Genomic DNA, 25,588 nt, shown 5'->3' on the forward strand with positions numbered 1-25,588 from the left:
TCTTCACTATAAGCTGACCCATCAAACACATGATGATGATGTTCTGCTGTGCTTTAGATCACGAGGCAATAATCTAATAATCTAACAGCCACTACTGATTAGACTCTTACATACATACTACCTTGTCTCTTACACTGTCCCCAACTAACACATCAGCACACTTCATAGGTCCCTCCATCATTCTCGACACCTTTCTTTGACAACCTCAGTGACGTGTTAAACTCAAAGCTCTTGAATCGCTTTGTTTTCAGTATTGAGACTCGGCCCCAGAGCTTCACATGTTTTAGCAAGCTCTCTTCCACTGAGCTACATTACCAACCCCTAAATATTTTAAAAATCTTTTCCAGTGAAATTTTTTTTGGAACATGAATAGAAAAAACCTTTCAAGAATCCTGTTTTTCCCCATATCTTGTAGAGAGTAGCCCCACTCTTCCCATCTCTTCCTTTCCAGGAGGACCCTGTCCTGAATGACAATGGCTAATTTGCCCAGTGTTGAGCTTGATCTAAATGAAGTCCTACAGCAGCATCTGGGTGTCTGGCTTCTCCCACCGACCCACTCTAGCCTCATCAAACCACCTCAGCATGGTCTTTCAACATCTTTCGTGGGCATCAAGCAACTGCCAGTTATAATGAACCTGAGTTAGTTGTGGCCAGTCTTTCATCTTAGCTTTGAAAATAAATAATTAGAAAGTAGAAAATAAATGTGTAAACCAGCTTTGGAGGTGGAGAACCAGGCCCATGCATTTTGAATTCCACTTGTACCCAAAGTTTTAGGGTAAAAGCCCGGGTTCCCGGGTCCCAGACAGACTAGGTTTGGCCACCCAGCCCCACACACAAATAAAAGAGATAGGCAACACGGGAAAAAGCAGAGAGGATTTAATCAATATGGACACACAGGAGGGAAGAGATAACGGGGTCCAGTGACCCCTAAATCCATCTTGGGGCATTGTCATGAGTTTTAGGTTTAAATAGAGGAAGTCCTGGGCCAGAGGACATGTTGTGGTTTAATAAGAAGTCCGTCTTTGACTATTGTTTTGGTACTGCCGCTCGTCCAAAGAAGTCTTCATTACTGATTGACAGGATGGATCTGGTTTCCAGACTGTAATATTGCTATCCTGGTAAAAGTGTGTGTGTGTGTGTGTGTGTGTGTGTGTGTGTGTGTGTGTGTGTGGTCTGTCTGTCTGTCTGTCTGTCCTGGTAGGGGTTACCTGTTGACCTGTTTCTGGGACCCAAGACTGTGACATATTTTAAATTTTTGCAACAAATATTTTGGTTCAAATAAACCTCTGAACCATGAGGAAGCTCGGAACTTTCATTCTGTTCAATACGACACATAAATGAATTGCTGCTGTTGAATGTAAATGTAAAACTTATTGTTATATTAATATACTGCGGGAGAGAATAAGGACTTCTCTTTGTGCCCTTGCCCTTGAAGAGAGAGGAAATTTAGGTTAGACAGACTTAGTGATTAGCAGGCTGACTTGCAGAGTCAGCAGGGGTCTGACAAAGGCAGGAATAGCAGGCTGTCGTCCTGCCTTTAGTTACTATGCACAGTCAAGTGAGGAATCCATCATTCTTAGTAAAACAGCGTCTAGTGTTTGTTACACACCAAGTTACAGGGGAGGTGTGTGTGTATGGGGGTGCAACGCGCATGTCCTGAAGACCATCGGTCACATCCCGCCCCTGGCCTGGCTCTCAGGTCCATTTCTGCTTAAAGTAGTTTGAATATATTTGGCTGCCTCCCACAGGCGGGGAACATTTTCATCGTTGATTACGAGCTACTGGATGGCATCGATGCTAACAAAACTGACCCCTGTACACACCAGTTCCTGGCTGCCCCCATCTGCCTGCTGTATAAGAACCTAGCCAACAAGATTGTTCCCATTGCCATCCAGGTAGGTGGCTATTGAGCCCCAGCCCTTCTGTATGACTTGTACCTCAAGGGCTGGGTGTGGCGGTGTGGGGGGTGTTCTAAGGCAGGACCATCCATTCCACTGAGGGGCACTAAAAGCTCTCACTCGAGTTTTCTCTGAGGTGGATGAGAAAAATGAGCAATTGGGGCTCACTGCTGCTGTGAAATGACTGTCTCCACCAGAGGCAGACAGTAGCTTTCCCGGGTACCTTTGAGAAATTCCCTCCTGAGTCTAAGCACTGAGGAGGGCTTGTCCTGCAGTGACATGCTTCTCTACTCCTACCCACCTCCTGACGACTGTTCCCAAACTGGCATGCCCACACAAGCCAGCTAGGTGAAGCTAGGTGTTAAGCTGCAAACAGAAGCCACTGAGCTATGCCGGAGACCTCACCAGTCCTGGAACACTGTCTTCCATACAAGTAGATTCTTGCAAGCCCCAGGACCTGGAGAGCCATGTGAGCAGTCTCCTGGCTGGGGAGGCGGAGTCTCGTGGTTGGGGGGCGGGGACAGGGTTTCATCTAACCTGCACTGTGAGGGCTGATGTTCAGACAATAAAGAGGGTAGGAGAGGCAAAGCATGTCTAAGTGAAGGACACTGGGGGATAGGGCCTTACAGAGACCTCATGGGGGATGGAAAGTTAAGCATTTAGCACAGAGTGTCTGTGACCTGGACACTGAGTGTAATGGGAATAATATCAGAGATGTGCAGGTCTCTACACAGTCCAAAAGCCTTTTCCTGAGAAAGCTTAGAAATCCCGAAAACTTCTGTATGTTATGTGCCTAAGAACAAACTGCTGTTTGTTAAGTGCCTAAGAACACACAGTATGCTTGATCTTAGCCAAAAGACCAAGAAATGGTAAAACTGTGACCCATTTTAAATTTTCCATCAAATTTGTTAGTTTCAAGTAAACCTCTAAACCACAGGAGAAGCAATTTAGAACTTTTGTTCTGTTCAATATGACTCCAGAATGGGTCACTGCAGAAATGTTGCTGTGTTGAATGTAGATATAAAATACATTCTATTGTCCCAGACCTGGAGGAGGGATTTGCCACATAAAGAAGCATCTGTATCGCTGACATCCTAAATGTTCTGGATCCTAGCACGTATGATCATTGGGTTTCACACAGCACCTGTCTCCATTTGTAATTACCACCTTACTGCTCTCAATCATCTTCCCCAGGCCAGGAGACTAAGGTACAGGTGCCCATAGTAAGCCACACAGCTGAGAGTCAAGCCAGCTGTCTCAAGCCTGATGTTTAGCTTATATTTATAACCCCAGGTTGCTGGTTCAAGACCACCCTGGGCTACAGAGTGATCCCCAGTGTCAAATTAATTAATTAATTAACTAATCAATTCAGTTGGCTGCATATCTATACCTCCAGCTTCCCAGGCCCCCACCCCTCTGCGCTCCAACAGTGCTGAGCCTCGTATCAGAGAAAGCTCTGTGTGTAAGGAGCTGAAGCATCAAATGAAGTCACAGGGGATGTGGGAAGTCACCTCTGGAAGCTGCCAGAAGAGGGATGAATTACTACTGACAGGTATTCTGAGCTAGTTTGCCCCGGACATGTATTTATTAGAGCCAGGGGCCTGACTCAAATCTCAGCTCTTTCCATTGTTAGCAGGAAGTAGGGTATTGAACAAGTCACAGGACATGGTTAACCCTTTCTCTATGGCTGCCCAGAAGAATTAATGCATCCCAGGGCAAGTGGTAGCCGAGCAGTTACTGGGCCAACCCTTGAGCAGGGCCCACAGCTGCTGTAACAAGCTGGATTCCAGGCTGGGCTGTAAGAGGCCCATGGGTCTCCGTGTTGAGGCTGGCAAGGCCAGGATGAGAAGTTCTCTGCCAAGGCTGCACTGAATCAGCATTTTTCTTTTTTTTGTTTGTTTGTTTTTGTTTTTTGTTTTTTGTTTTTCGAGACAAGGTTTCTCTGTATAGCCCTGGCTGTCCTGGAACTCACTCTGTAGACCAGGCTGGCCTCGAACTCAGAAATCCACCTGCCTCTGCCTCCCAAGTGATGGGATTAAAGGCGTGCACAACCACCACCTGGCTTTTGAATCAGCATTTTTGAGGATGAACAGAGCATCATTCTAGAAGGTGGAGATCATGGCTCCGGTTTGGGTGTGAGGCTGCAGACAGACTGAACATAGGAGAGGTTGAGGAGGTGAAACCACATCCAAAGCAGGAAACACTGCAGCACCATGCACCTTCAAAGAAGACTGCATCCACTCTCAGCTGACTCGGTCCTTCCCAGGGCTAGTACCAAAGCAGAAAAGCAAGACATGGAATATGATATCAGCTCATCTATGCAAAGTGAATGCAGGAACACAACATACCATAAACCATATACATAGACATTGGTGTTGGCTTGGTAAAACACAGGACGCAGGGTCACCAGGCTGAGTACAGAACAGGTTGAAGTTAGTAAGGATAGGCCTAAGTTCCTCAATAGTAAGGTTCTGTTTATGAAAATTAGACACAAATACACACATATGCAAAGACCTAGGGAAGCAGCGACCCTTTCTGGCTGGACAAGAAGTGGCATTCTCACTCACTATTTCTTGGACTCTTCTGTAAATGCTGGGGTAGTTTAAAATAATAGGCATACATTATTTTCTACTCAGAAACAAAAGATGGCCTCCTTCAAAAGCATTTAAAATAATGCAAACGCATCATCCTGGGCATATTCTAGAAGATCTGGGACAAGGACAAGTCTGGAGGGGTGGGTGGAGGATATGGCAGACTGTGTATAATAGCCCACCATGGGTTTGTGTGGCATGGTCAGACAGAGAGAGGAGCTACAGTGTGACAGAGTTACAGCAGGCAGAGCTATGAGCATCCCAACTCAGTGTGACCTGGAGAGTGGCTGAGTCACCTGGAGTCTCACTTTCTCTCTTTGCAGAATAGGACGGGCAAGGATGAACTGTTGGTCAGACCTTGGTGAGGATTTAGTGATAACACATAAGTCAAACCTTAGGACACAGCAGAAAGTTTCTGGAGTCAGTGTCTGAGGATGCCTGAATAGGACAAGTGGCCTATGTGCTCTAGAAAGCAGGCCACAGGGGTGGCTGTCTGTGGACTGCGCAGCTACGGAAACAGAGTGACCACTGGGAGGAGCAGTCCTCTGAGGACCTTGCTCACTAGGACTGTCTGGAAACCACAAGTGTTTTGTCCTGTTAGGACACATGTGCCAAGTTCTGACTTAAACCTGATCACTTAAGTACTCTGAAATTCTCTCATTAAGGTAGAGGACAAATCCATTAACGAACAAGTGGTGAGAATACTATGAGGGTCGGTAGTGTGTCCCTACCCTCCTTGTTCATCCTCAGGCAGTAGGATTCAGCTGCTCCTCTAGTTGTCCTGCCTTCTCCCCCATGGCATAGTGGCTTAGGATGCAGTGCTCTCCTTGCTCTGGCAGTTTTGAGATGGAGCTAATCCAGACCTAGACCCAGTGTAAATTCTGAGTGTCCACAATCCAAAGACTTAGAAGAGTAAAAGAATGGAATCTGCCAGGACTAATTTCAGAATGGTCTCATGTTGTAGAAAAGTGGGTGAGGTAAATATTTACCCCAGGGCTACGTGTTTCCTTTTCTCTTAAAGAAAATATGGCTGACTAAAAATATAATTTAAAAAGGTAGCTTCCTGGAAATTTGAATTTATGTAGCTTGCATTATATTTCTATTGGCTGGTGCTACTTTGGATGGGGAGACAAATCAGGAAGGCACTTATAGCCTCTCTAATGAAAACAGTTTAAGGAAGGGAGAGTTAATTTGGTTCTCAGCTTAAGGGAATATAGTTTACTGTGGAGGGTAAGGCAAGGCTGCAGAAATAGGAAGTGGTTGGTTCCATTTATAATCAGGAAGCAAATAGACAGGAAGTGGGGCCAGTGTACGAACCCCAAAGCCCAAGGCTCCAGCTCCTAAAAGTTCTAAACCTTCCTAAAACAGTACTGCCAGCTAGCAACCAAATGTTCAAACACACGAGCCTATGGGGACATTACATTTAAACTGAAAAACCATCTTCCATATTAGTGAGAGACATGCAGCTAAACCTGCTCCCAGGCCTCTGCTAGACATCTCTACCAGCTCTGGAGGTGCCCCATGCCCCTTCATGGCTATAGAATCTGTTCCTGGCACATTGCTCTCCTGGGTCATCCAGATTGTTAGGTCTTTAAAAGTTTCCATGTCTGAAAAGATGGGGTAGCTTGATTGCCACACTCATGGGGGATATTACCCCCAGGTTCTGAAACGAAGCTTGTTAAGCACAATGAGTGGGAGCTGAGAGTGTGGCTAAGCAGTAAAGTGCTTGCCTTGCATGAGTAAGTTCCTAGGTTTGACGACTAGTACTGTATGTGTGCATGAGCATGTACACACACACACACACACACCACTTACACCCCACCTTATACAGTGGTATCAGTAGCTAAATCAGCAAGGTCCACCTTTTAAAGTTTCCAAACCTTCCAAAACAGTTCTGCTTGTGACCAAGCGTTCAAATACACAAGCCTATGGGGACATCATATTTGAATCGCAAAATCATCTTCCCTGTTAGGGGGATACAGCTAAGTTTGCTCAGGGGCCTTATTTTCTGTCTTTAAAGAGATGGGCTTTTTAGAGAACAGAAAACAAACTCTACATTCTAGAGAAAAATCACTTGACCCAAGCATGGAGTGAAACTGGAAGGACAAAGGCAAGCTGGGCCCCTGTGTACCTAGTTTCAAAGTTGAGGCTCAGAGCAGAGCTCTAGCTGCAAGTCCTGATTTGCAAAAGGGGACTCAGCAGCATGACACCCCAGCATTGGCCCAAAAGGAGTTGAGCCTGTGGAACACAGCACTCGAGGTCAGGGTGGCAGGGAAGAGGATGGAGGGAGCTGCTGAGCAGAGGAGGGAAGCATGGGTCATGGCCCCTTGCAGCTGCTCGATCCTTCCCTGAAGTCTGTATCACTGTCCTCAAGTTACAGACGAGGAACCTACAGCTCACAAACAGGTTGTGAGACATCACTAGGGCCCTCCACTCCCCACATGCTTCTTGTGAAAGTCATGGTTGGATGATGTTTGGATTCTTGTGGAACTTCCCCAGAGGCAGGGCTCTCCCACAGCTACAAAGGAGAAATAAAGTGGTGTATTCTTTCTTCAACACTCCAGCTCAGCCAAACCCCCGGAGAGAAAAATCCAATTTTCCTCCCTACGGATTCAAAATACGACTGGCTTTTGGCCAAAATCTGGGTGCGTTCCAGTGACTTCCATGTCCATCAAACGATCACCCATCTTCTGCGCACACATCTGGTGTCTGAGGTGTTTGGGATTGCCATGTACCGCCAACTGCCTGCTGTGCACCCCCTTTTCAAGGTACAGCCAGCTGTGGCGCCACCTACAAGAAAAGACTGTCTAAGAGAGTAGCTGGCATTGCAGGGTGTGTGTGGGTAGGGTGGTGATAGCTAGGAGTAGGTTGCAAAGAGAGGCGTAGGACAGACACTCAAGGGCCAAGTCACAGGAGCCTGTCACAGCCATGCTGGCCAGAAAGAAGAGTTTGAGAGGGCAGTTAAATCACTTTCCTTCTCTTCCCAAATGCTGCCAGCACTTGATTGTTGGGTCAACTACAGGCTAAAAAAATACTGATGCTAAGCCAGGCGGTGGTGGTGGCAGTGACACATGTCTTTAATGCCAGCACTTGGGATTGCAGAGGCAGGCAGATCTCTGAGTTCAAAGCCAGCCTGGTCTACAGACTGAGTTCTGGTACAGCCAGGGCTATATACATAGTGGAACTCTGTCTAGATAAACCTTAAAACAAAAGAGAAAAGAAAGCTGGTGCTTTGGTCTCTTCATTGTAAATTAGGTCAAAGCAGAGCTTCTGCCTTAGAGGATGATGGTCAGGACCTGTTCACAGTATATTAAGAGGCAAGCACCAGGGCCCTTACTCCCAAGCATCACAATGGTGGCCACAGGCCTCCTAGAGCTACTGGGCAGGAAGGTCTACACACAGACCTTTCACTTTCTCTCTGGCCAGAGTGAGCCCTGCACTGTGGGCTGGGCTGGCCTGGGAGTGCTGAGTGAGGGTCATGACCCTCAGTGAGATTTCTCCTCCACCCAGCTGCTGGTAGCCCATGTGAGGTTCACCATTGCTATCAACACTAAGGCCCGGGAACAACTTATCTGCGAGTATGGCCTTTTTGACAAGGTGAGTGCCCTCTCTTCACATGCAGCCTGGATAAGCTCTGCCTTGTGGCTCCATCCCTATCTGAGGTCTGGCCCTTCCACCAACACCACAGCCAGCTTTCCCTGTGTGTCTCTGTCACCTTTTTATGGATCCTGTTCAGTTCCAGTGTCTGAGCCTCCTCCACTCAAGGCACTAACCTCTACCTTACAAGGCACCTGTGACTTCTCTCACACTACCACATTCCTGTCACCCTGCCTGTGACCTTTAGGGCATTTGCACAGAACTGTACAATAATTGCCTACCCAGGTCCTTGATGTTCCCAGTTCTTCAAAGCTGATTGGATGCCCAAAGTTATGTTCTGTACAAAAGCCTGTTCTCTCTGTTGCAGCTATTCAGTGTTCAGTGCACGTCACCCCGTCCTGGGAGTAGGAGCATGGCCTGCTTAAAGTTGAACAGTTCTCCCACTCCACCTCACAGGACACAGGCTGCCCTCTCTATGCCCAGCCACCCCACTGGCCTCCAAGTCCCTTACAGATGAATCTAGGTCTGGATATGGACAGCTGTCAGGAAAAGCAACCAAGCTCAGGCTGTCTGCTCTCTCACCAGGCCAATGCCACCGGGGGTGGTGGGCATGTGCAGATGGTGCAGAGGGCTGTCCAGGACCTGACCTATTCCTCCCTGTGCTTCCCGGAGGCCATCAAGGCCCGGGGCATGGACAACACCGAGGACATCCCCTACTACTTCTATCGTGATGACGGACTGCTCGTATGGGAGGCTATCCAGTCGTGAGTGTGACCAGGTTCTGTGGGAAGGGGAAAACTCTAAAAAAGAGTATGATGAGGCAAGCCTGCTCCTGGGTTGGCTGTTGATGAAGGGAGGGGGTGGAGGACATCCAGAGCCAGACATTAAGAACTGATAGGATTGGGGGAAGGACCTGCTGGACACCCACTCCTGCTAGCCCTCCTGAACCAGGTTCACAACTGAGGTGGTAAGCATCTACTATGAGAATGACCAGGTGGTGGAGGAGGACCAGGAACTGCAGGACTTTGTGAAGGATGTTTACGTGTACGGCATGCGGGGCAAAAAGGCCTCAGGTAGGCTGCCACGATTCCCTGCTTCTGACGAAGGGCATGTGTGCAATCTCAAGGTCATGAGGAACAGAAGGCAGGTGACTCCGCCTCCAAGGGTACCTAACCCCAGCTCCCAGGTACCCACCAGTCTGAGAGCTTCCCTCAGAGCAGCCAGTCTCCCCTTCTCTGAGCCTCTGAGCATTTTGTGAAGTGTGGGTGGGGAGCCAGGATAGAGGCAGAGGTGGGTGTCCCTCACAGAGATGAGCTCATGGTCTGTGGCTCGGGTTTAGGTTTCCCCAAGTCCATCAAGAGCAGGGAGAAGTTGTCTGAGTATCTGACAGTGGTGATCTTTACGGCCTCCGCCCAGCACGCAGCTGTAAACTTCGGCCAGGTAGGCCTAGCTATCCCTTTCTGGGGGGAGAACTGTCTTAGGTACCTCCCGGTGGGAACCACCCCTAATTCCCCACCTCCAGCCCAGGCTCTTGCCCTACTGGCCTTCCCATCCCCGTGCAGTTTCTGCAGAGCCTGGAACCAGCAGTAGCAGGCATGAATTCTGCATGCACACCCAAGGCACCCACCTGCCTGGGGCAGTTGTATAGGCCCTGGAAAGAAGGGAAAGGGTCTGAGGAGGGAGGCTTGGGGACCCTGGAAGAAAGGCAAGGTGGGTAGCAAAGGAGGAGGACAATAGTGATATGGTGCCATGTCAAAGGTGTAGCTTGAGAAACCAGGAGAGGGGAGGGCCAAGACAGGTGCAGTGGGGACATCAGAGAAGTGGGTGGTGCCCACAGAGAGGGGTGGAATCTGCTAAGCAGGTTCCCTAGGAACCAAGGAAATGTAGGCATATGGATCCGAGGTGGGCAGCCACTGGGCTTCTTGGGCACCCATGCTGTTGGTGCTGCTCTCACAGTATGACTGGTGCTCCTGGATCCCCAATGCTCCTCCAACTATGCGGGCCCCACCACCCACGGCCAAGGGCGTGGTCACCATCGAGCAGATCGTGGATACTCTACCAGACCGTGGCCGCTCATGTTGGCATCTAGGTGCAGTGTGGGCCTTGAGCCAGTTTCAAGAAAATGAGGTGAGACCAGGCATTGCTGGAAACAGTTTAATTTCAACCCATTCTCCAGCCCACAGCTTTGTGGCTCTGGCTCAAGCTGGAAACCTGCAGCCAAGAATCCTGATTTCTAAGGTGGAACTGCTAGAAGGGGGTGGGTTGGGGTTACTCCACCCCAGGCCCACAGCCTGGGCCAGAGCCTGAGCCCAGGGCAGGATGGCAGTGGGAGGCATAGGCTCTGCTCCAAGTCACCAGAGGGGTGCCTGTGTGATATGGCCCCATATTCCACACCCAGTTGTTGATAAATCTCTTCCATGTGGTTTCCTGGCTACCCACAGGGAGAATTAGAGCTTCCTGGTTCCATCTAGGTAAGCTTGGGTATCCTTCACAGCTATGCTAAGTGAAGGTCTTGATGGAATCAGCTCTTTGCAAATGTCTCAGTGCTGTTCCCATCAAAGTACCTTCAGCTTGTCCCAGACCTGCTAATGTGCTGGTTCTGTGCTCAGTATGACCAGAGGAGCTGTTCCTAGCAGACTAATTTCCTGGTCAAAGGATGTCAAGTTCGGCTTAACTTCTGCAAACTAATCCCCAGGTCCCACTCCCCTTCCAGTCACTGAGCACTTTGCAGACATTGGTGTAAGCACATCACCCTGCAGGATGCCCAGGACCCCTGCCTGTATCAAGCCTTAAAAGGAAGTTGAGAATGGGCAGGCCAACAGGACCCTGTGGTCACAGAACTTTCAGAGCTGGGACCCTCCAGGTTCCCCTGTACCTTTCCTTGTCTTAAAAACCACCAGGAAACAAGAAAGTAACTTCCTTTAAAATCTCCAGCCCTGAGCCATTCATAGGGAGAAGGAGGTGGCATTTGTATAATCTAAGTTTTATAAAAATCGACAGAGTAATTTGCATATTTGAGATAAGTGTGATGTGTGTATCCATCGATGCTGCTCAGTTATAGCCTCTGGCCTATCACCCCAAACAAATCACGTCCTTGTGTAACATTGAGAATCCTCTAGTTTAGAGATATACACTACAGCATTAACTATTTACCCTACCATGCTGTAGAACATTACTTAAGCGTCTTTTAAATACACTAATTTTCCCTTTTTTCCTCCTCTCTGGTAACTTCTTTGAGATGATGAGGCAAGACCTACTTTTTTATATAGGGCCTCACTATGTAGCCCTGGCTAGCCTGGAACTCTCAGAGACCTGCTAGCATTTGCCTCCCGAATGCTGAGATTAAAGATGGGTGTGCGCCAGTGCACCTGTTGAGAGCAGTTTTAGTATCCCTTATATGGTATTTGCATTTACTCCTTTCATCTAACACAATGGCCTCCCAGTTCATCATGTTCCAAAGACAGGATTTTGTATGGCCACATAGTGTCCCACCATGCGCATAGATGTCTCAGCGGGTAGCAAAGGTCAAAGGTGGTAGAGTTGAGTAGTTACCCCTCCTCCTCCCAAAGGAAGCCTCTTAGGGTTGGACAAGGCCTATCAGTCTATAAGGCACCCTCTTAAACCATCTTTCCCTGTCTGACTCTCAGCTGTTTTTGGGCATGTACCCAGAGGAGCATTTCATTGAGAAGCCAGTGAAGGAAGCCATGATCCGATTCCGCAAGCACCTGGAGGCCATTGTCAGCGTGATCGCCGAGCGCAATAAACACAAAAAGCTCCCCTACTACTACCTGTCACCAGACAGGATTCCCAACAGTGTAGCCATCTAAGGCCTTGCTTCCCTGCCTCAGCAGCTCTCTGGGGAGGCCAGTGGCTTTATTAGCCAGATCCTAGCTTGCCTGGCAGGCTGTAGGTAGATCTTCCAGCAGCTGGTGCTTCTTCTAAGCTAGCAGTGCTGCTTTTGGGCCCAGGTGGTCCAGTTGTAAACTAGGATGAGGAGACATCACAAAGCTTCAGCACATGCTACTTCTTCCTGTCTTCAGTGGACACAGTTCAGGGACCTCCCTCCCAGAGCCGGGATGTGCAGCTGTGTCCCCCCAGCCCAGTTTAGTGCCTTTTCACTCAATAGCAACAGTGCATCAGAATAAGTGACAGTTCTGGTTGGGTCAGGGGTACTTTATTCTATTTATGCTTCCTCCAATTGCTTGCATATAACAGGTGCTTAGAGAAACTTCTTGAATTAAGAGTTTGTTATAAAATAAAGTTCACTTAAAACAGGTGTCATTCCACATGCTGTGTTCCAGTTAAAGCCCACCCCTCCACACACACCACCACCAAATTCACTGTTCTTTTTCCATCACCAATAAAAGAGCCAGTCTACTATCTCCCCCAACTCACAAGATCTTTGCCCCTACTCCACACCAGTGGCCCTTTCTGGTTTTGTAGACTCTATAGGTATTCCAAATTAAACACACAAATCTAAAGATCTGAATTTATGCTACGATCCATATATGAGTGAGAACACATAGCATGTGTCTGGGTCATGTCACTTAATATAGCATTTCCATCCATTTGTCTGCAGATGTTATGGTTTTTGCAGCGGAACAAAATCCCATTATAGATAGGTACCACGTCTTCGTTATCCATCCACCAGCTAAAGGACATCTAGGCTGTTTCCTTGTCTCAGCTGTTGTCTTCATGAATGAATGCCCTTCCCCTAAAGAAGAGAGCCCTGGAAGGACAGGGCACCCACCTGTCCTTCTATACCATCTATTCCAATGCCACAGGCTAGCACAGGCATCAGTGTCTGCATACCCTCCAGTTCCTTCCAGCAGGGCATCTGGCTGATGCTTGATCTCTTAAGGCAGGTTTGTAATGACTAAGTGAAGTAACCCAGACACTAAAACAAGTATCACATGGATCTTAGCATCAATTCCAATCCCCTTTTACTCCCAGCCTGTTTATTTCTGGACCCCCTTTTCCTATGGCCTCATTATTCTTTACTGATGTGTGGGCTGGAAAGGGTATCCTAGCTTCCCCATTGGAAACACTCTCATCACAAAATTCCTTTGTAAAGAAAGGCTTTATTGCTACCTGTAGACACCCCGTGTATAGCACAAACAAATCCCCTGTACAGAGAATTATTCAAGCAGTAATACTGAGAAACAATGAACATACACAAAAAGATTAAAAAATTAGACATTTAGATTACTAGAAATTTTCCAAGAAAAATTTAAAATGTGAAGTGCTTTTTAGAAACTACACTACACACACCAGTGTAAATTTGGTTTTTTATTAACTTGAAACATTGCATCTAAATGTGCACCAGTTACAAGCCTTCGTTATTCACTCCCGACACAGAGACAAGTGCCTTTATCTCCCTATGCTTTGGGCTTTCCTTGAGCTGCAGCTATAAGCTACATTATTTCAAACCAGATTTGAACAGGTAGTATTTCATATGCATGTGCATCTAACCACACCCGCAAGATTACAGCTCTTCACCCTGCCCACACAGCCTTTACTCTCCTGTCACTTAAGACACTATCCTAGGCCTTGAACTGTCCTATCCCCAACTGCCCGAGCCTGCACACCTGTGTCCACTTGGACACAACCACAGGTTTGGAAACTACTAAGCCTAATGACTGAAGAGTGTAGTGAAGCCAGAAGGGAGAGTCAGAGAGACCTACACGAGGAAGAGTTTCTACACTACAAACTCTTGTGATACACTTGAGCACAACCCCCAACTACTCTCTTGTGGCAGCTAAACTCAAAGCTAAAGTCAAATGTGTCTACGACATATGGGGTAAAGGCCAAGTTAGAGAGAAGGGCTGCCAGTGACACCCTGAGACCACTTCCTTCTTCATTTGACCCACAAGCACAAGCCCTCCAGGCTGTGAGGCCTCATCTTAGATCTGCTTGGTCCAGCTACATGCCATCTTTCCAATACATCTAGCTCCAAGTGAGGAGCAATGGGGTAGACAGATAACTGTAAAATCTCTCAGAGGCCAAGGACTAGAGAGAGGACTAGGAGAGCCTGGGCAGACCCAGCGCTCTGCCAGCTGCTTCACAGCCATGCATTGCCAGTCTCCTGCACTGGGTCACCGATGTGTGGCTGTTTACTAGATCAGAGAACCTGTGGGGAGAGCGAGCAAGGGGTGGCTGGGTGAGCAAGGGGATCAGAGAAGCCAGACAAGAGATAGCATTAGACCTTCCTGAAATGAAGAGAACAACATGAAAGTCACGGTTCCAAAGCCGTCTTATCTAAGTGGGAGTAAAAGGCCCCTGGGGCAGCTGTGCAGAGACAACCCCCATTGAGCTACACTCTTTTCTCTACAAAAGCCTCCATCTTCATGTGACTGCCCACCCACTGTTGGAGCATCATGTCACAGACAGATGGACAGGATCAGAGATTCAGCCGCAGCAGCTGCTGAAAGGAATAGTCAGGGCTTAGTGGGCAGTCTGTAGCTGCCTGGTGTCCTCACTGAGTGTGAGTAATTGCACTTTGGGGCACAGTGAGCACAGGGAGGCTCATGTGGTCTGGGAGACAGAGGGCAGGCTGACCTAAGGGTGGGCCCATTAGATAGTGGCTGAAAGCCCTGGTAGAACAGCTCCACAACTGAACCCTATGACTCCAGAGAGTAGACAGGGGATAACAGGACAGAACTTGCTTCCACAAGCCTTCTAGCCTCCACCTGCTTCTGAAAACTAAACACAGGGCTTCTACTAGGAACTACAAAAGATTCACCTTCGGTTTGCCTCAGTCTCTGAAGAAGACAGATGAAGCAGCCAAAGCTCAGGGAGATGGACAAGACCCTAGGCATTGTCCTGGACACCTCAGGAGAATCTGAAGACCCTGTAGCCGACAGCAGCCAGTACACTTCTGTGGTTCCTCTTGTCACATTGTAAGTTGACTATTGCCTGGCACTGTGACAATGGCCTTTAAGGAAAAAATGTTCAACAGACTTTTTAAAGAGGTAAAGGCCATTTAGCAATAGCAATTTGGTCTTGTCTGTCTTGTGAAAAATAGTACAGCAGGTAACTCCAAAGACAGACTAGATCACATGTGCTACGGACCCTAATAATCCTGTCACGTCTGGTTAAGGCGGTAAGTGGGTGTGAGCCAGACCAGTGAGACAGTAGCTCATGCCAAGGCCTTGTCCCAGAGCTGGTCTGTTGACCTTCCAGCCCTCAGCAGTGACTCCACAGAACTTTGTCAGCACAGTGGACAGCAGAGGTGGATCACAGGGGTGTCCCCAATGTGTGTCTACTCCACCTGGAGACATCTGTCAGTCAAAGGAGCAGTTTGTAAATGCTCACTCTGATTCAGATCTATTAGATCTGAAAACCCTTTCATTTCAATGCTCACAACGTAAAAATGTATGGGTGGGCTTGTGAGATAGGACTTTTCAGGAAACAGCTCAAAACTAGAGTAATTACACCCTTAGCATCCATTAATTTCCATGAAGTCTCAGACCTGTCTGTCTTGCTTTAAGTGTCGAGTCTTTTCTGGACATGGAAGGACATCTACTACTCAGAATATATAAGGCAGAAATGGTTTCAGTTTGATTTTGATGCAAAGAGATAACAGGCAATAAAGATAACAATTCTAAATGTGACACGATTTTAAAAGTGTCACTCCCATCAGACACAGGAATTCCACAATAAAAACTTTCATAAAGTGCTATTTGCTCAGCGAGTCACACACCAGCAGACACAGGGCCCCAAGGCTTTATCTTTTATTTGCCCCAGAGCAAGGTGGCAGCATCAGCTGAGCGAGGCAGGGGTTGGTGTTTGTAGGCACTACTCCCTTCCTATCCCTAGCTCTTGTTAGTGAGAGGGAACCCTCCCACCACCGGCAGCCCTCCCTGCCCCATGCTGCTCTGTCCACTGGGGATCCTCCATCACCCATCTCCCCCATGCTGCTCTGTCCTCTGCTTTAGATTTTTTACTTCCCCAATCTGCTCAAGACCAGGGACTGGAACCCAGCCAGCTCCTTATCATGGATACATGAGGTCTCCCACCTTCCCAGACCACAGAGAAGCCTGGCAGAATGGGACCCAGTGGTACTTGTCCCACAGGAATTCTAGGACATTCACACCTATGAGGGTTGAGAAAAAGAGAGCCCACTATAAATAGTCACCTGCCCAATCTATGCTATTCAATGACAGAAGGAAGGAACACAATTGGCAGTAAACAAATTCCTTCAGCTGTTGGTGGACACCACGGACATGACACCCTCACATGGTCAGACGTTAATAATTTCTGCTCCAGTGTCTTCAGGCTCTGTGCAAGAAGAATTTGTGGTGGAATGACACATTCCATGTCCTTCTTTATTTTCAAGGGTGGGATCTGTTAGTGCAGACTTTTCAAAAATATTCTTTTTACTTGTTTCTGGACAGTTTTGAACATAGATCACTCTATTATAAGCCTTGAGTCTTTTCCATAACTGTAGGTACACCTTGCACTGAACATACATAAAGAGAAGTCCTCCGGTGAAGCCGATGGCCACAACTACCAGCTTAGTCCAGAAAGGCCACTCTAGGATTCCTGCAGGGAGAGACTCAGTTAGCTCACCAGGAGGTCTCATGTCAGAAGGAAATAGGCCAAAGCTTCTGAACTCCCACAACCGCTCTGTACGTTTCCTACTCATCACCTCCTCTCTCCCCAAAAGGAGGCTGAAGTGCTCTCAATGTAGTTTACCCTGCCCACTCAGGAATCTCAAATTCCATCTCATGTCATTGACTTTGAAGACACAGAGAAATACCTAAAGGGATGCTTGGTGTCCCCTCCTCGGTATTCACCCTTTACAAAAACCTAGGTGTTTGTGGCCTGAGAGAAACAAGGCCTCAGAACCTCAGGCCCCAGGACCTGTGTACAGCACTCACCTCATGGCCTATGCACTCACCTGTCACCTGACCCTGCTTGATCTCCTCTGCTGTGCGGTCAATAAGCACATACAAAGACCAGACCACACAGGTGATAGCAATGACATGGAATGTCACAGAGCACATGATCTTCCTGCGCTCACTGGCAGTCATCTGCAACTTCTCCCACTGGAAGACAACACAGAGACATGAGGTTCGGCTTCAAAAGAAACAAACAAACGAAAAAAAAACGGGGGGGGGAGTGAGTGTTGCTTGTGGCTATGATCAGCTTTCCTTCCATCCCTCTCCCAAGCCAGATCAATTTCCCCAAACACCCCAAACTACTTTAAGCCATTTGGCTTCAACGAGGTAGCAGACACAGCCAATTTTCTGTGAAGAGAAGCTAAGACTGAGAAGCCCTCCGATGAGCTAGTCTCTTATTCTTGTAGTCAGACAAAGGGAGCATGTCAGCTGAGACCCAGCTGCTATGGTCAGGTCTGTGCTGACTGACACAGATGAGCGGAAGAAAAGAGATGACACCACAGCACACTAGGAATGGGCCGCATCTGTGCTGTGAAGGGGAAGGCAGAAGGCTCTCACTCTTTGGTCCTCTGCTACTTTGGCAGCAACAGCTTGAAATCGATGCTTAAGAGTTCCTGGTACAAGCAGCTTTGCCGGTGCCATCCTTCTAGGAACTCATTAACTTACTCCAAACACACTGGCCTAGACATTTACTGGTTCCCAAACCAGAAGAAAAGACATAAAGTAGACAGAAAGAAGAAAGTGTAAACATTTCCATATCTTCTGCTAATGATGGGCACAGACTATCAGGCTAAGGCACAAGCAGAGCTTCATTAATAATCTATACTATCCACATGTTACAGGATCATGTGATAGATTAACAGAGTAGGTCCAAGGAGACTGACCAGGCAAAGCATTTTCTTGAGCAGTTTGCACCTACCTTCTCTAACACCCAACTGCTTTCTGTTGGGGTTTCAGAAGTAGCAAGATTCCTGAATCAGCACCGTGTGTCTTCTGTGCCTGGGCTCTCACTCTTTCCTACGACACCCATGGCTCAACCCTTTCACACTCCTGCAGTGCTCACATTCACAACCTCAGTGGATACTTTTCTCTACAAACAACCTGGCCCCTTTAAAGCCTGCTCACTCTGCCCAAAAATTTCACACACTGGGGGGAAGCACTCCCCAAGCCAAACCATCTACAATGCCCCTCCTACCATGAGATTGTCCCACAAGGATCACATCTTTCTCTGGGTGCTCCACTGCCAGGTAACATAGTAGTTTATTGGCCCCATAATGTGTAAGTTCCCTAGCAACTGATATATTAACGCTTTTGGCACAGTAGGAGCCTGTTTTCTCCTTCCAAATATGGATCTTTTTCATGCTGGGCAGAGAGAGAGAGAGAAGTATGAAACTGACAAGTATGGATGGGAAGCCAGCGCCAGGAAGGCAGCAGTGACTTGGGACCTCCTTATGTAGGAATCCTTTCAGCTAGCAAATACTTAGTACAGACATATACAAACAAACTGTGCTGACCTAGGCTGAGTGTTGGAGAGAGACACTCATCACTAAGTATTCTAACAAGAGACACAAAACAGTTGACACATGAGAAGTTAAATGCTGAGCAAGAAGCCACAGGATAGTTAGGAGGAGAAGGAGGAGGAGGAAGAAGAGGAGGAAGAAGAGGAAGAAGAAGAGGAGGAGGGAGAGGAGGAGGAAGAGGAAGAGGAGGAAAATAGTCTCAGTATGAAGGAAAGAGAAACACCACAAATGAAGGTCAGACCTGAGACATTACTATCAGCAATAAGAATCTACATACAGCATGAACTCCAGTCCCTGATTTCTAAAGCAGTGAACACAGCTGGCCAAGTATAGTCTGAAAAGACGAGTCTACCGAGCACCCACCCCTTTCTCACGTACTTTCCTTAAAGGTTTCAGCTTGGTCTCCATGATGAACTCGTACTTGCAGAGTTCACAGCAGCGTGTGTCAGAACTCTTGATCCACTGCTGCAGGCAAGACTGATGCACAAAATGGAGGCTCCCTGTACAGTGACAGGGGGTGATCAGAGGGCTCTCGTCATCTCCTTCACAGTGGCAGATCCTGTAGTGGAAGGAAAACTAGTCAGGAAAAGAAGGGCCTCTAAGAGGGAGGATGACGCTGTACCAGAAGGGCCAATTCCTCCACAAACCAAAGTTCAGAAATGAAAACCGTAAAAGTGACTGTCAGCACAGAGACACACAAGCACAAATGAGAATAATCACGATTAGCTGAATGTCAGCTTACCACAGCAGCAACGTCAGGATGGCAGTTGGCAACAGAAAGGGAAGAACGATACAAAAAATGACAAGATCGGCATTTTTAGGGAAGACTTCAAACTTTCAAAGATAAAATTTAGGCAACAATAGTGACACCTTCCAGAACATAAGACATTAGAGGGAAAATGTCTATGCAAACCAAAACAAGCTCCCTCACCTCCAAAACACTACAGGCTTAAAGGCTTGCTCGCTAGTGAAATCACACCCTCAAGTCACCCGTACAACAGCCACACCCTCTCATCCTCTCTTGGAGACTGAGAAGAGACCAAGGACTTTGTCTGTACTTAAAACTCACCATGGTTCTGCAACTTCATTTCTTTTGGGGACTCTCAGAGCACTGAGTGAGAATTATTAAGGCAGTCATTATTACCAAGGAACCATCTTAGATTCAACCACTAACCTCCATGGACTTAGGCTTTTGAGAACAGAGATGTTTTCCAACAGCTGGGCAACAGGTAAAACAGCTGTTCTGAAGAGGGCCTGGCCCAGCCTGGCTAGAGTGTTGGGCTACTTGTTTCAGGAACAGGTTCTCTGATCCAACAGTAAGAAATGTAATAGCTGACACTGAGAAGGGACACTGAGGGAGGCACAGCACTGGGGACAGTATGGATGCTGTACAGGAAGAGAAAGTTGGAAAGAAGAGTTTGGACTTGGACAACACCCCTAAGGTAAGAGGGAGGCAAGGAGTGAAGGAAGGGTGTGGGCAGGCCACTGGAGACCAGCCCCTCCCACATTCATAGGGGCAAGCTAGAAAGATGGAGGTACTATTTCTTCCTACATATTTAGGCAAAGCCTGCTTATTCTGCTGAGAGGAGTCAGCATATCCTTTAATATGTGTAGTTTCTGAATCTTATGAAATTAGCTTCCAAGTGATGTCACTGTATGGAAAACATAATTTGCTCTATAGCTGGCAATAAATGTCTTGCTACTTCATCTTCCAGAAACTTCACATATTAAATCAAAGTAAGGTTATGAAGGTATTAGCAGAAACAGCCAGATGGTGGTTCCTGGCAAACCAACCTGCAGGCATCCCCTGAAGTGGACACAGGAGAGATGGGAGTGCATTGTTCAGAGAGTGGAGAAGGACAATCCAGGTCACTGTCCTTCTCTACTGAGCAGAGGGGTGCACGCAGGACCCTGTTCTTCAATTTGGCAGACGATGTATCCTCAAAGACGTCGTCATCTCCCATTTCATCAGAACAGAAGTCCACACTCCCTGCCAGCCAGCTGGAGGACTTGGCAGTATGCAGACGGCTGGCATGGCTCTCCAGCTCATGGAACCTATGGAGGCTGCTGGCACTTGAGCCACGGGAGAGTGAGAACAGGTACCGGAGTAGTCGCTGGCTTCTCAACCTGGCTTCACCATCAGCTTTCTCCTCCAAAAGTGGGATGCGCACGCTTCCCTTGCCAGCATCCCTCTTTGAGACAGCTGAAGGGTTGGTAGAAAGGGTAGGAGAGTGTTTGGAATGGCTGAGGGGGGGGCAGGGCTCTGATCTTTTTTCTTTATGATGGAGCCTGTTCTTTTTGAGAGATGAACCTTGAGGAAGCACCAATTTCCCTTCAGAACAAGTTCTTTCCATATAGTCAAAGCTTTCCAAAGTATCCTGGGTCTTCTCACCCACATCACTTAGTGACTTTGAGAATCTGAGTGCTCTTCTGGCCTTAGTATTTTTAGCTGGTGTCAAGACTTGGTCCCAGTCTGAAACAAAGGGATTTTTCTTTGATGCCTGTAATGTGTCTTTACAGATAACTGTCACAGTGAGCCCTTGTGTCAGAGAACTCTGGCATGGAGAAGCTTTCAAGACAACAGCAGACTGCACGGGACTGTAGTGACAACACTCAGAAAACACTGCACTGGAACTGCATGCAGAACAGTGGAATAAAGCACAGAAAGGAAAAACAAGTTTAAAGAGAGCAGACATTAAAGTGGGAAAATGAGACTGTATCGTAACTTGGCGAGCAACAGCACAGAAAACCAGGCTGTTTAGACCAAAGGTGGAATGATCAAGCAAACAGAAAACTGAAAATTCTGGGCCACCACAGGCCACAGGAGCATGTGAAGCAGAGTGTTACCTGCAGATGTCCTGGTTGGATGGTGTGACAGAAGTGCGAGAGAAGGCAGACACTGGAGCCGTTGTGGATGGAGGACTATTCCCAGCCTGCAATGACACACCTTCAGTCAGTATTGATGAAGAAGCCAAGAGACCCAGACATACTGTCTCCTTGTGAATGATAAAGGGTAGAGAACCAAGTAACGTCTGCTGTTCTCCGGTACTTTGAGAGGAGTATGTATTAGGTTCTTTGTTGTGTTTTGTTGAGACAAAGTCTCATTTTGTAGTTTTGGCTTGTCTGAAACTCACTATGTATACCAGGCTGCCCTCAACTCACAGAGATCAGCCTGCCTCTGCATCTGCCTCATGAGGGCTGGGATTAAAGGTGTGCACCACTATACCTGGCTGGAATATTTACTAGATCCCTACAAGTCCAGGCAACACAATTCTTGAATTTTCTTACTTGTGGAAAAAAATATAGCTAAGAGCTACTTAGAGACCACAGAATATCACTTCCGAGCTCCGAAGATTCCGCAGCTTTTCCCCCTTAAGCATATAAACTTAATTACTTCATATGTAAATCAGGAAACTAAGTCCAATAAGGCACTCTACCAGTGTGAAAGAAAGCATGCAAGGTGTCTTGTATTCACCTGGCGAGGGTGGGTGGTGAGGAGGGTTCCTGAGATAGCCCTCCTCAAGGCTGGCAAGTGGTTCTCTACCCGACTACTTCACACACAGAACCCATGTGCTGGGCCTCAAAACCTTACTGCGCGGTATCAACAATCTTGTGCTATGGCTAAAGAGAAGATGGCTTCCCAAGAAGTCTAATCTTGGAATTGTGAATTAAGGGACATACTCAATAAATTTAAACTTAAAAAAGCTAATAGGACACAGTAGGGCCTATGGCAGTGGTGAACAAGCCAGAAGAAGGGGAAAGATGTAGACAGGATTTATCAGAGTGAGAAGTAGATGGAAGAAGAGCTGAAAAGGATGTAAAACCTCTGTGACCCCTGGGTTTAGCAACATTCTCTAGCCTTCAGGGCCCTGGTGCCTCCACAGACCTTTGCTTTATTGACAATGACAACACATGCTACGTATGGAATCTTTGAGGTTTGTACAAATCCCAGGGGACACTTCCCAAGACCTAGATGGCACAGGCTAGTTACTCTTCCCCATGACCTTCTGAACTGAAGCTAATGAGGTGGGTGAGGCTGCTGCTGGTGTAACGCAATGTGCTGTTTTACAGTACTGTCTTTACAGTATCTCTTTTATTGTCTTCCCATATAGCTTGGCCTTCAAACTCATGGTACTCTTGCTTCAGCCTCCCAAATGCTGGGATTACAATTCATGCCACCCTGCCTGGCTTACAGCAGGAGAATGCATTCTAAACTAATGGTAACTATAGTAAGCAGACCAGCGACAGAACTGTTTATAATTGTACCTGGTTTATGAACTGTACTTCTGTGGAACCCGCAACACAGAGGATTTGTACCACCAGCATCAAAACAAACACACGAATAATGGAGCTGTACAATGCATTCAGAAAGCTACAAGGTTACTAGAGAAATTTTCCAGCTGCATTGTGATCTTATGGAACCACTGCCATAACCATGCAGTCCACTGCTGCCTAAAACATCATTGTGTGGCGCACACCTATAAGCACATCCATGCTTCCTTAGAACAAGGAGCCTGAATGACAATCTGCTCTGTGAAACTCAAGAAGCTAAAGGAAACAGAATCATGTCCCTTGAGTAAGTTCCCATCACAGTTTAACCTTACCTAGAACTCACCCTGTGATTCCAGAGAGCTCCATGCTGGCCCACAATTCTCACTTTCTAAGTGTACCCTAGGAGGATACTTTTATCTCAGTACTCTCTTCCAATGGGACATCAGACATCAAACACAACACTGCCAACCCTCCCCCCGCCGCAAAAAACCCTGCTCTCTGTCCTGCATTTTCAATGTCCAAGCATACTAGCCTAGAAAGAAGTCATGTAACATAAAATTAAACATCTCTAATCCAACTTAATCTCAAGAAATTTGATCCAGAAGCTGTATGTTAATATGACATATGCATACAGTGAAGTCACTGGTATTGCTCAGTCAGCACAGCTGAGCCCTCAGTTCATCTGTACAGTCTATACTGTCTACAGATCCTGTGGTGGAGGAAAAATAGTCATGTGGGAAGAGAACCTCAACTGAGGAATGGCTTTTACCAGACTGACCTGTAGACAAGTTTGTGAAAGAATTTTCTTGATTAATGAGTGAGATATAAGGGTCCAGACCACTGCGGGCAGTGCCACCAGTGGGCAAGGTAGCTCCAGGTTACAATAGAGTAGGCTGAGCAAGACACGGGGAGCAAGCCAGTAAGCAACGTTCTTCCATGGGCCTGCTTGAGTTCCTATCTCCAGGCTCCGCCCTCTCTTGAATTTTTGCTTTGGTTTCCCTTTGTGAAACTGTATGTAAACTGAAAGATGAGCAGTAGGAAGCAAACTAAGACAGAGATTGGTACCAGGATCACAGGGTATCACCATGACAGATCTGACCATGTTGTTTAGGGGAGGATTGTGAAAATGTTTGGAACTTTGGGATAGAAAAGCCACTAAATACTCCTAAGTTAATGAGCTAGAAGATTGCTGAGATCAGTTCAGAAGATGGTTCACTGCATACTTTGAGCTGAGAATCTGTGTTTTCTGGTCAACCATGACTGAAGAATAAGCTGTGATCCACAAGAGACCAGAACTACTGAAGTAAAACTTTTGCTTTACTGGGACAATTAATGCTGGAGCTAAAAAAAATCAACAAGGATTAAAAGAGACCAGCATCACTGAAGTGAAAGCTTTGGGGAAGCATTCCCTCATGATGAGCACTACAGCTGTAGTCCAGAGATGGACAAGGCTGAAACTCAAACCAGTAGCTGAACTTAATATATATAAGAATCTTCTAGATGGTACAGGTTTTGATGGCATGAAAGCTACAGAGTTGAAGGGATTAACCCTAGACAAGAGCCGAGGCTTGGCATTGTGTAAATCCAGGAGAGGCCACTGATGAAAGTACCGTCTCAGTTGCAGAGGAGAGCCCAGGATTAAAGGAGGCATGGAGGAAATCTATGGCACCATGTGGCATGGTCAAGATCCCAGAGAGAGGCCACAAGGCCTTTACTGTAGATGCAGCCTGTAGAGACCACAGCATATTGGAGATGCCAGGACTATGGGATGACTAACAAGGACAGCAGCAGGCGTGGAATGTAGCTAGCATGAGCCTACAAAACAAGCTGTATATGCTGATGTGGCAGGGCCAGAGAAGTAGGGCATCACAAAGCCCTTTGGAGGCAAAAAGACTGTGAGTTCTAGATTTCAGACATTGGGCTACTTAAACATCTGTACTTGGGTTTTGTTTCAATGGATATTTTAAATAGACTTTGGATATTTTAAAGGGACTGAACTTCTAATGTGTTTGCATTTTTAAACACAATGGGACTTTTAAAATTATACATTATGCTTTATTAGTGCAATAGTAACATTGTATCTTGAGGATAAAAAAAGGAAAGGTTATGGTTTAGTAGTGATGTGTTTGTATGTCAAATTAAGAAGGGATCAATTGTACTGGTTAGTTTTTTGTCATTTTGACACAAGCTGGAGTTATCTGAGAAGAAGGAATGACAATTGAGAAAATGTCTTCATCAGATTGGCTGGTAAGCAAGTCTGTAAGGGCATTTTCTTGATTAATAAGTGATATAGGAGGGCTCAGACCACTGTAAGAAGAGCCATCCCTGGGCAAGTAGTCCTAGGCTATATAAGAAAGCAGGCTGAGCAATCCTTGAGAGAGCAAGCCAGTAAAAATATTCCTCCACAATTCTGCTTGAGCTCCTGACTCCAGGTTTCTGCCTGTGTGAGGAGTCCAGGCTTCCCTTATAAGGGACAGTAAATTGTAAGAGGAAGTAAACCTTTTCCACCCCCAAGTTGTTTTTTGTTATGGTCTTTTTCACAGCAACATGAAATAAACTAAGAAGGTCATATTCTTTAAACACATGACTAGAATGAGTTCTCAAGAATCTAAAGTTTGGTCTACTTGGTTATATGGCAACAACAATCCCAGAGTAGCCTCTGTCACTTCTCAGGACTCTTCCTGAAATGCAGTGAGAGGGGTCTCAGGACATGCATAGACAATATCCCTTCACCTCTCCACCTCATGTCTCACAGGCCTATTGATATGCACCATCCTTCTCTTTTTCCAGCATCTTCAATCCATGGC

At 46.9% G+C, this 25,588-nt stretch overlaps 2 protein-coding genes across 5 annotated transcripts in view; one reads left to right on the forward strand and one right to left on the reverse strand.

Annotated features, from left to right (window-relative positions):
• Positions 1-12,468, forward strand: part of Alox5 (arachidonate 5-lipoxygenase) — a 52,418-nt gene extending 39,950 nt beyond the window's left edge. Inside the window, exons 7-14 of the mRNA XM_028753543.1 lie at positions 1,749-1,895; positions 7,054-7,257; positions 8,000-8,086; positions 8,672-8,850; positions 9,038-9,159; positions 9,426-9,526; positions 10,043-10,213; positions 11,734-12,468. Coding sequence (XP_028609376.1) covers positions 1,749-1,895; positions 7,054-7,257; positions 8,000-8,086; positions 8,672-8,850; positions 9,038-9,159; positions 9,426-9,526; positions 10,043-10,213; positions 11,734-11,913 — 1,191 coding nt within the window. The 3' untranslated portion in view covers positions 11,914-12,468. The remainder of the gene's footprint in view (positions 1-1,748; positions 1,896-7,053; positions 7,258-7,999; positions 8,087-8,671; positions 8,851-9,037; positions 9,160-9,425; positions 9,527-10,042; positions 10,214-11,733) is intronic.
• Positions 12,469-13,147: 679 nt separating this feature from the next.
• The window catches only part of March8 (membrane associated ring-CH-type finger 8), an 85,504-nt gene continuing 73,063 nt past the window's right edge, over positions 13,148-25,588 (reverse strand). For 3 of the 4 annotated variants that reach the window (XM_028753545.1, XM_028753544.1, XM_028753546.1), the window contains 4 exons: positions 21,357-21,442; positions 18,888-19,068; positions 16,989-17,136; positions 13,148-16,630 (listed from right to left, as the gene is read on the reverse strand). In XM_028753545.1, the coding sequence (XP_028609378.1) occupies positions 16,329-16,630; positions 16,989-17,136; positions 18,888-19,068; positions 21,357-21,442 (717 nt within the window). In that variant the 3' untranslated portion in view covers positions 13,148-16,328. Of the gene's footprint in view, positions 16,631-16,988; positions 17,137-18,887; positions 19,069-20,303; positions 21,144-21,356; positions 21,443-25,588 lie in introns of all 4 variants that reach the window. The other variant, XM_028753547.1, reaches the window with a different exon arrangement.

Source organism: Grammomys surdaster, unplaced genomic scaffold, assembly GCF_004785775.1.
Source record: "Grammomys surdaster isolate TR1022 unplaced genomic scaffold, NIH_TR_1.0 125950, whole genome shotgun sequence".
NCBI lineage: Eukaryota > Metazoa > Chordata > Mammalia > Rodentia > Muridae > Grammomys > Grammomys surdaster.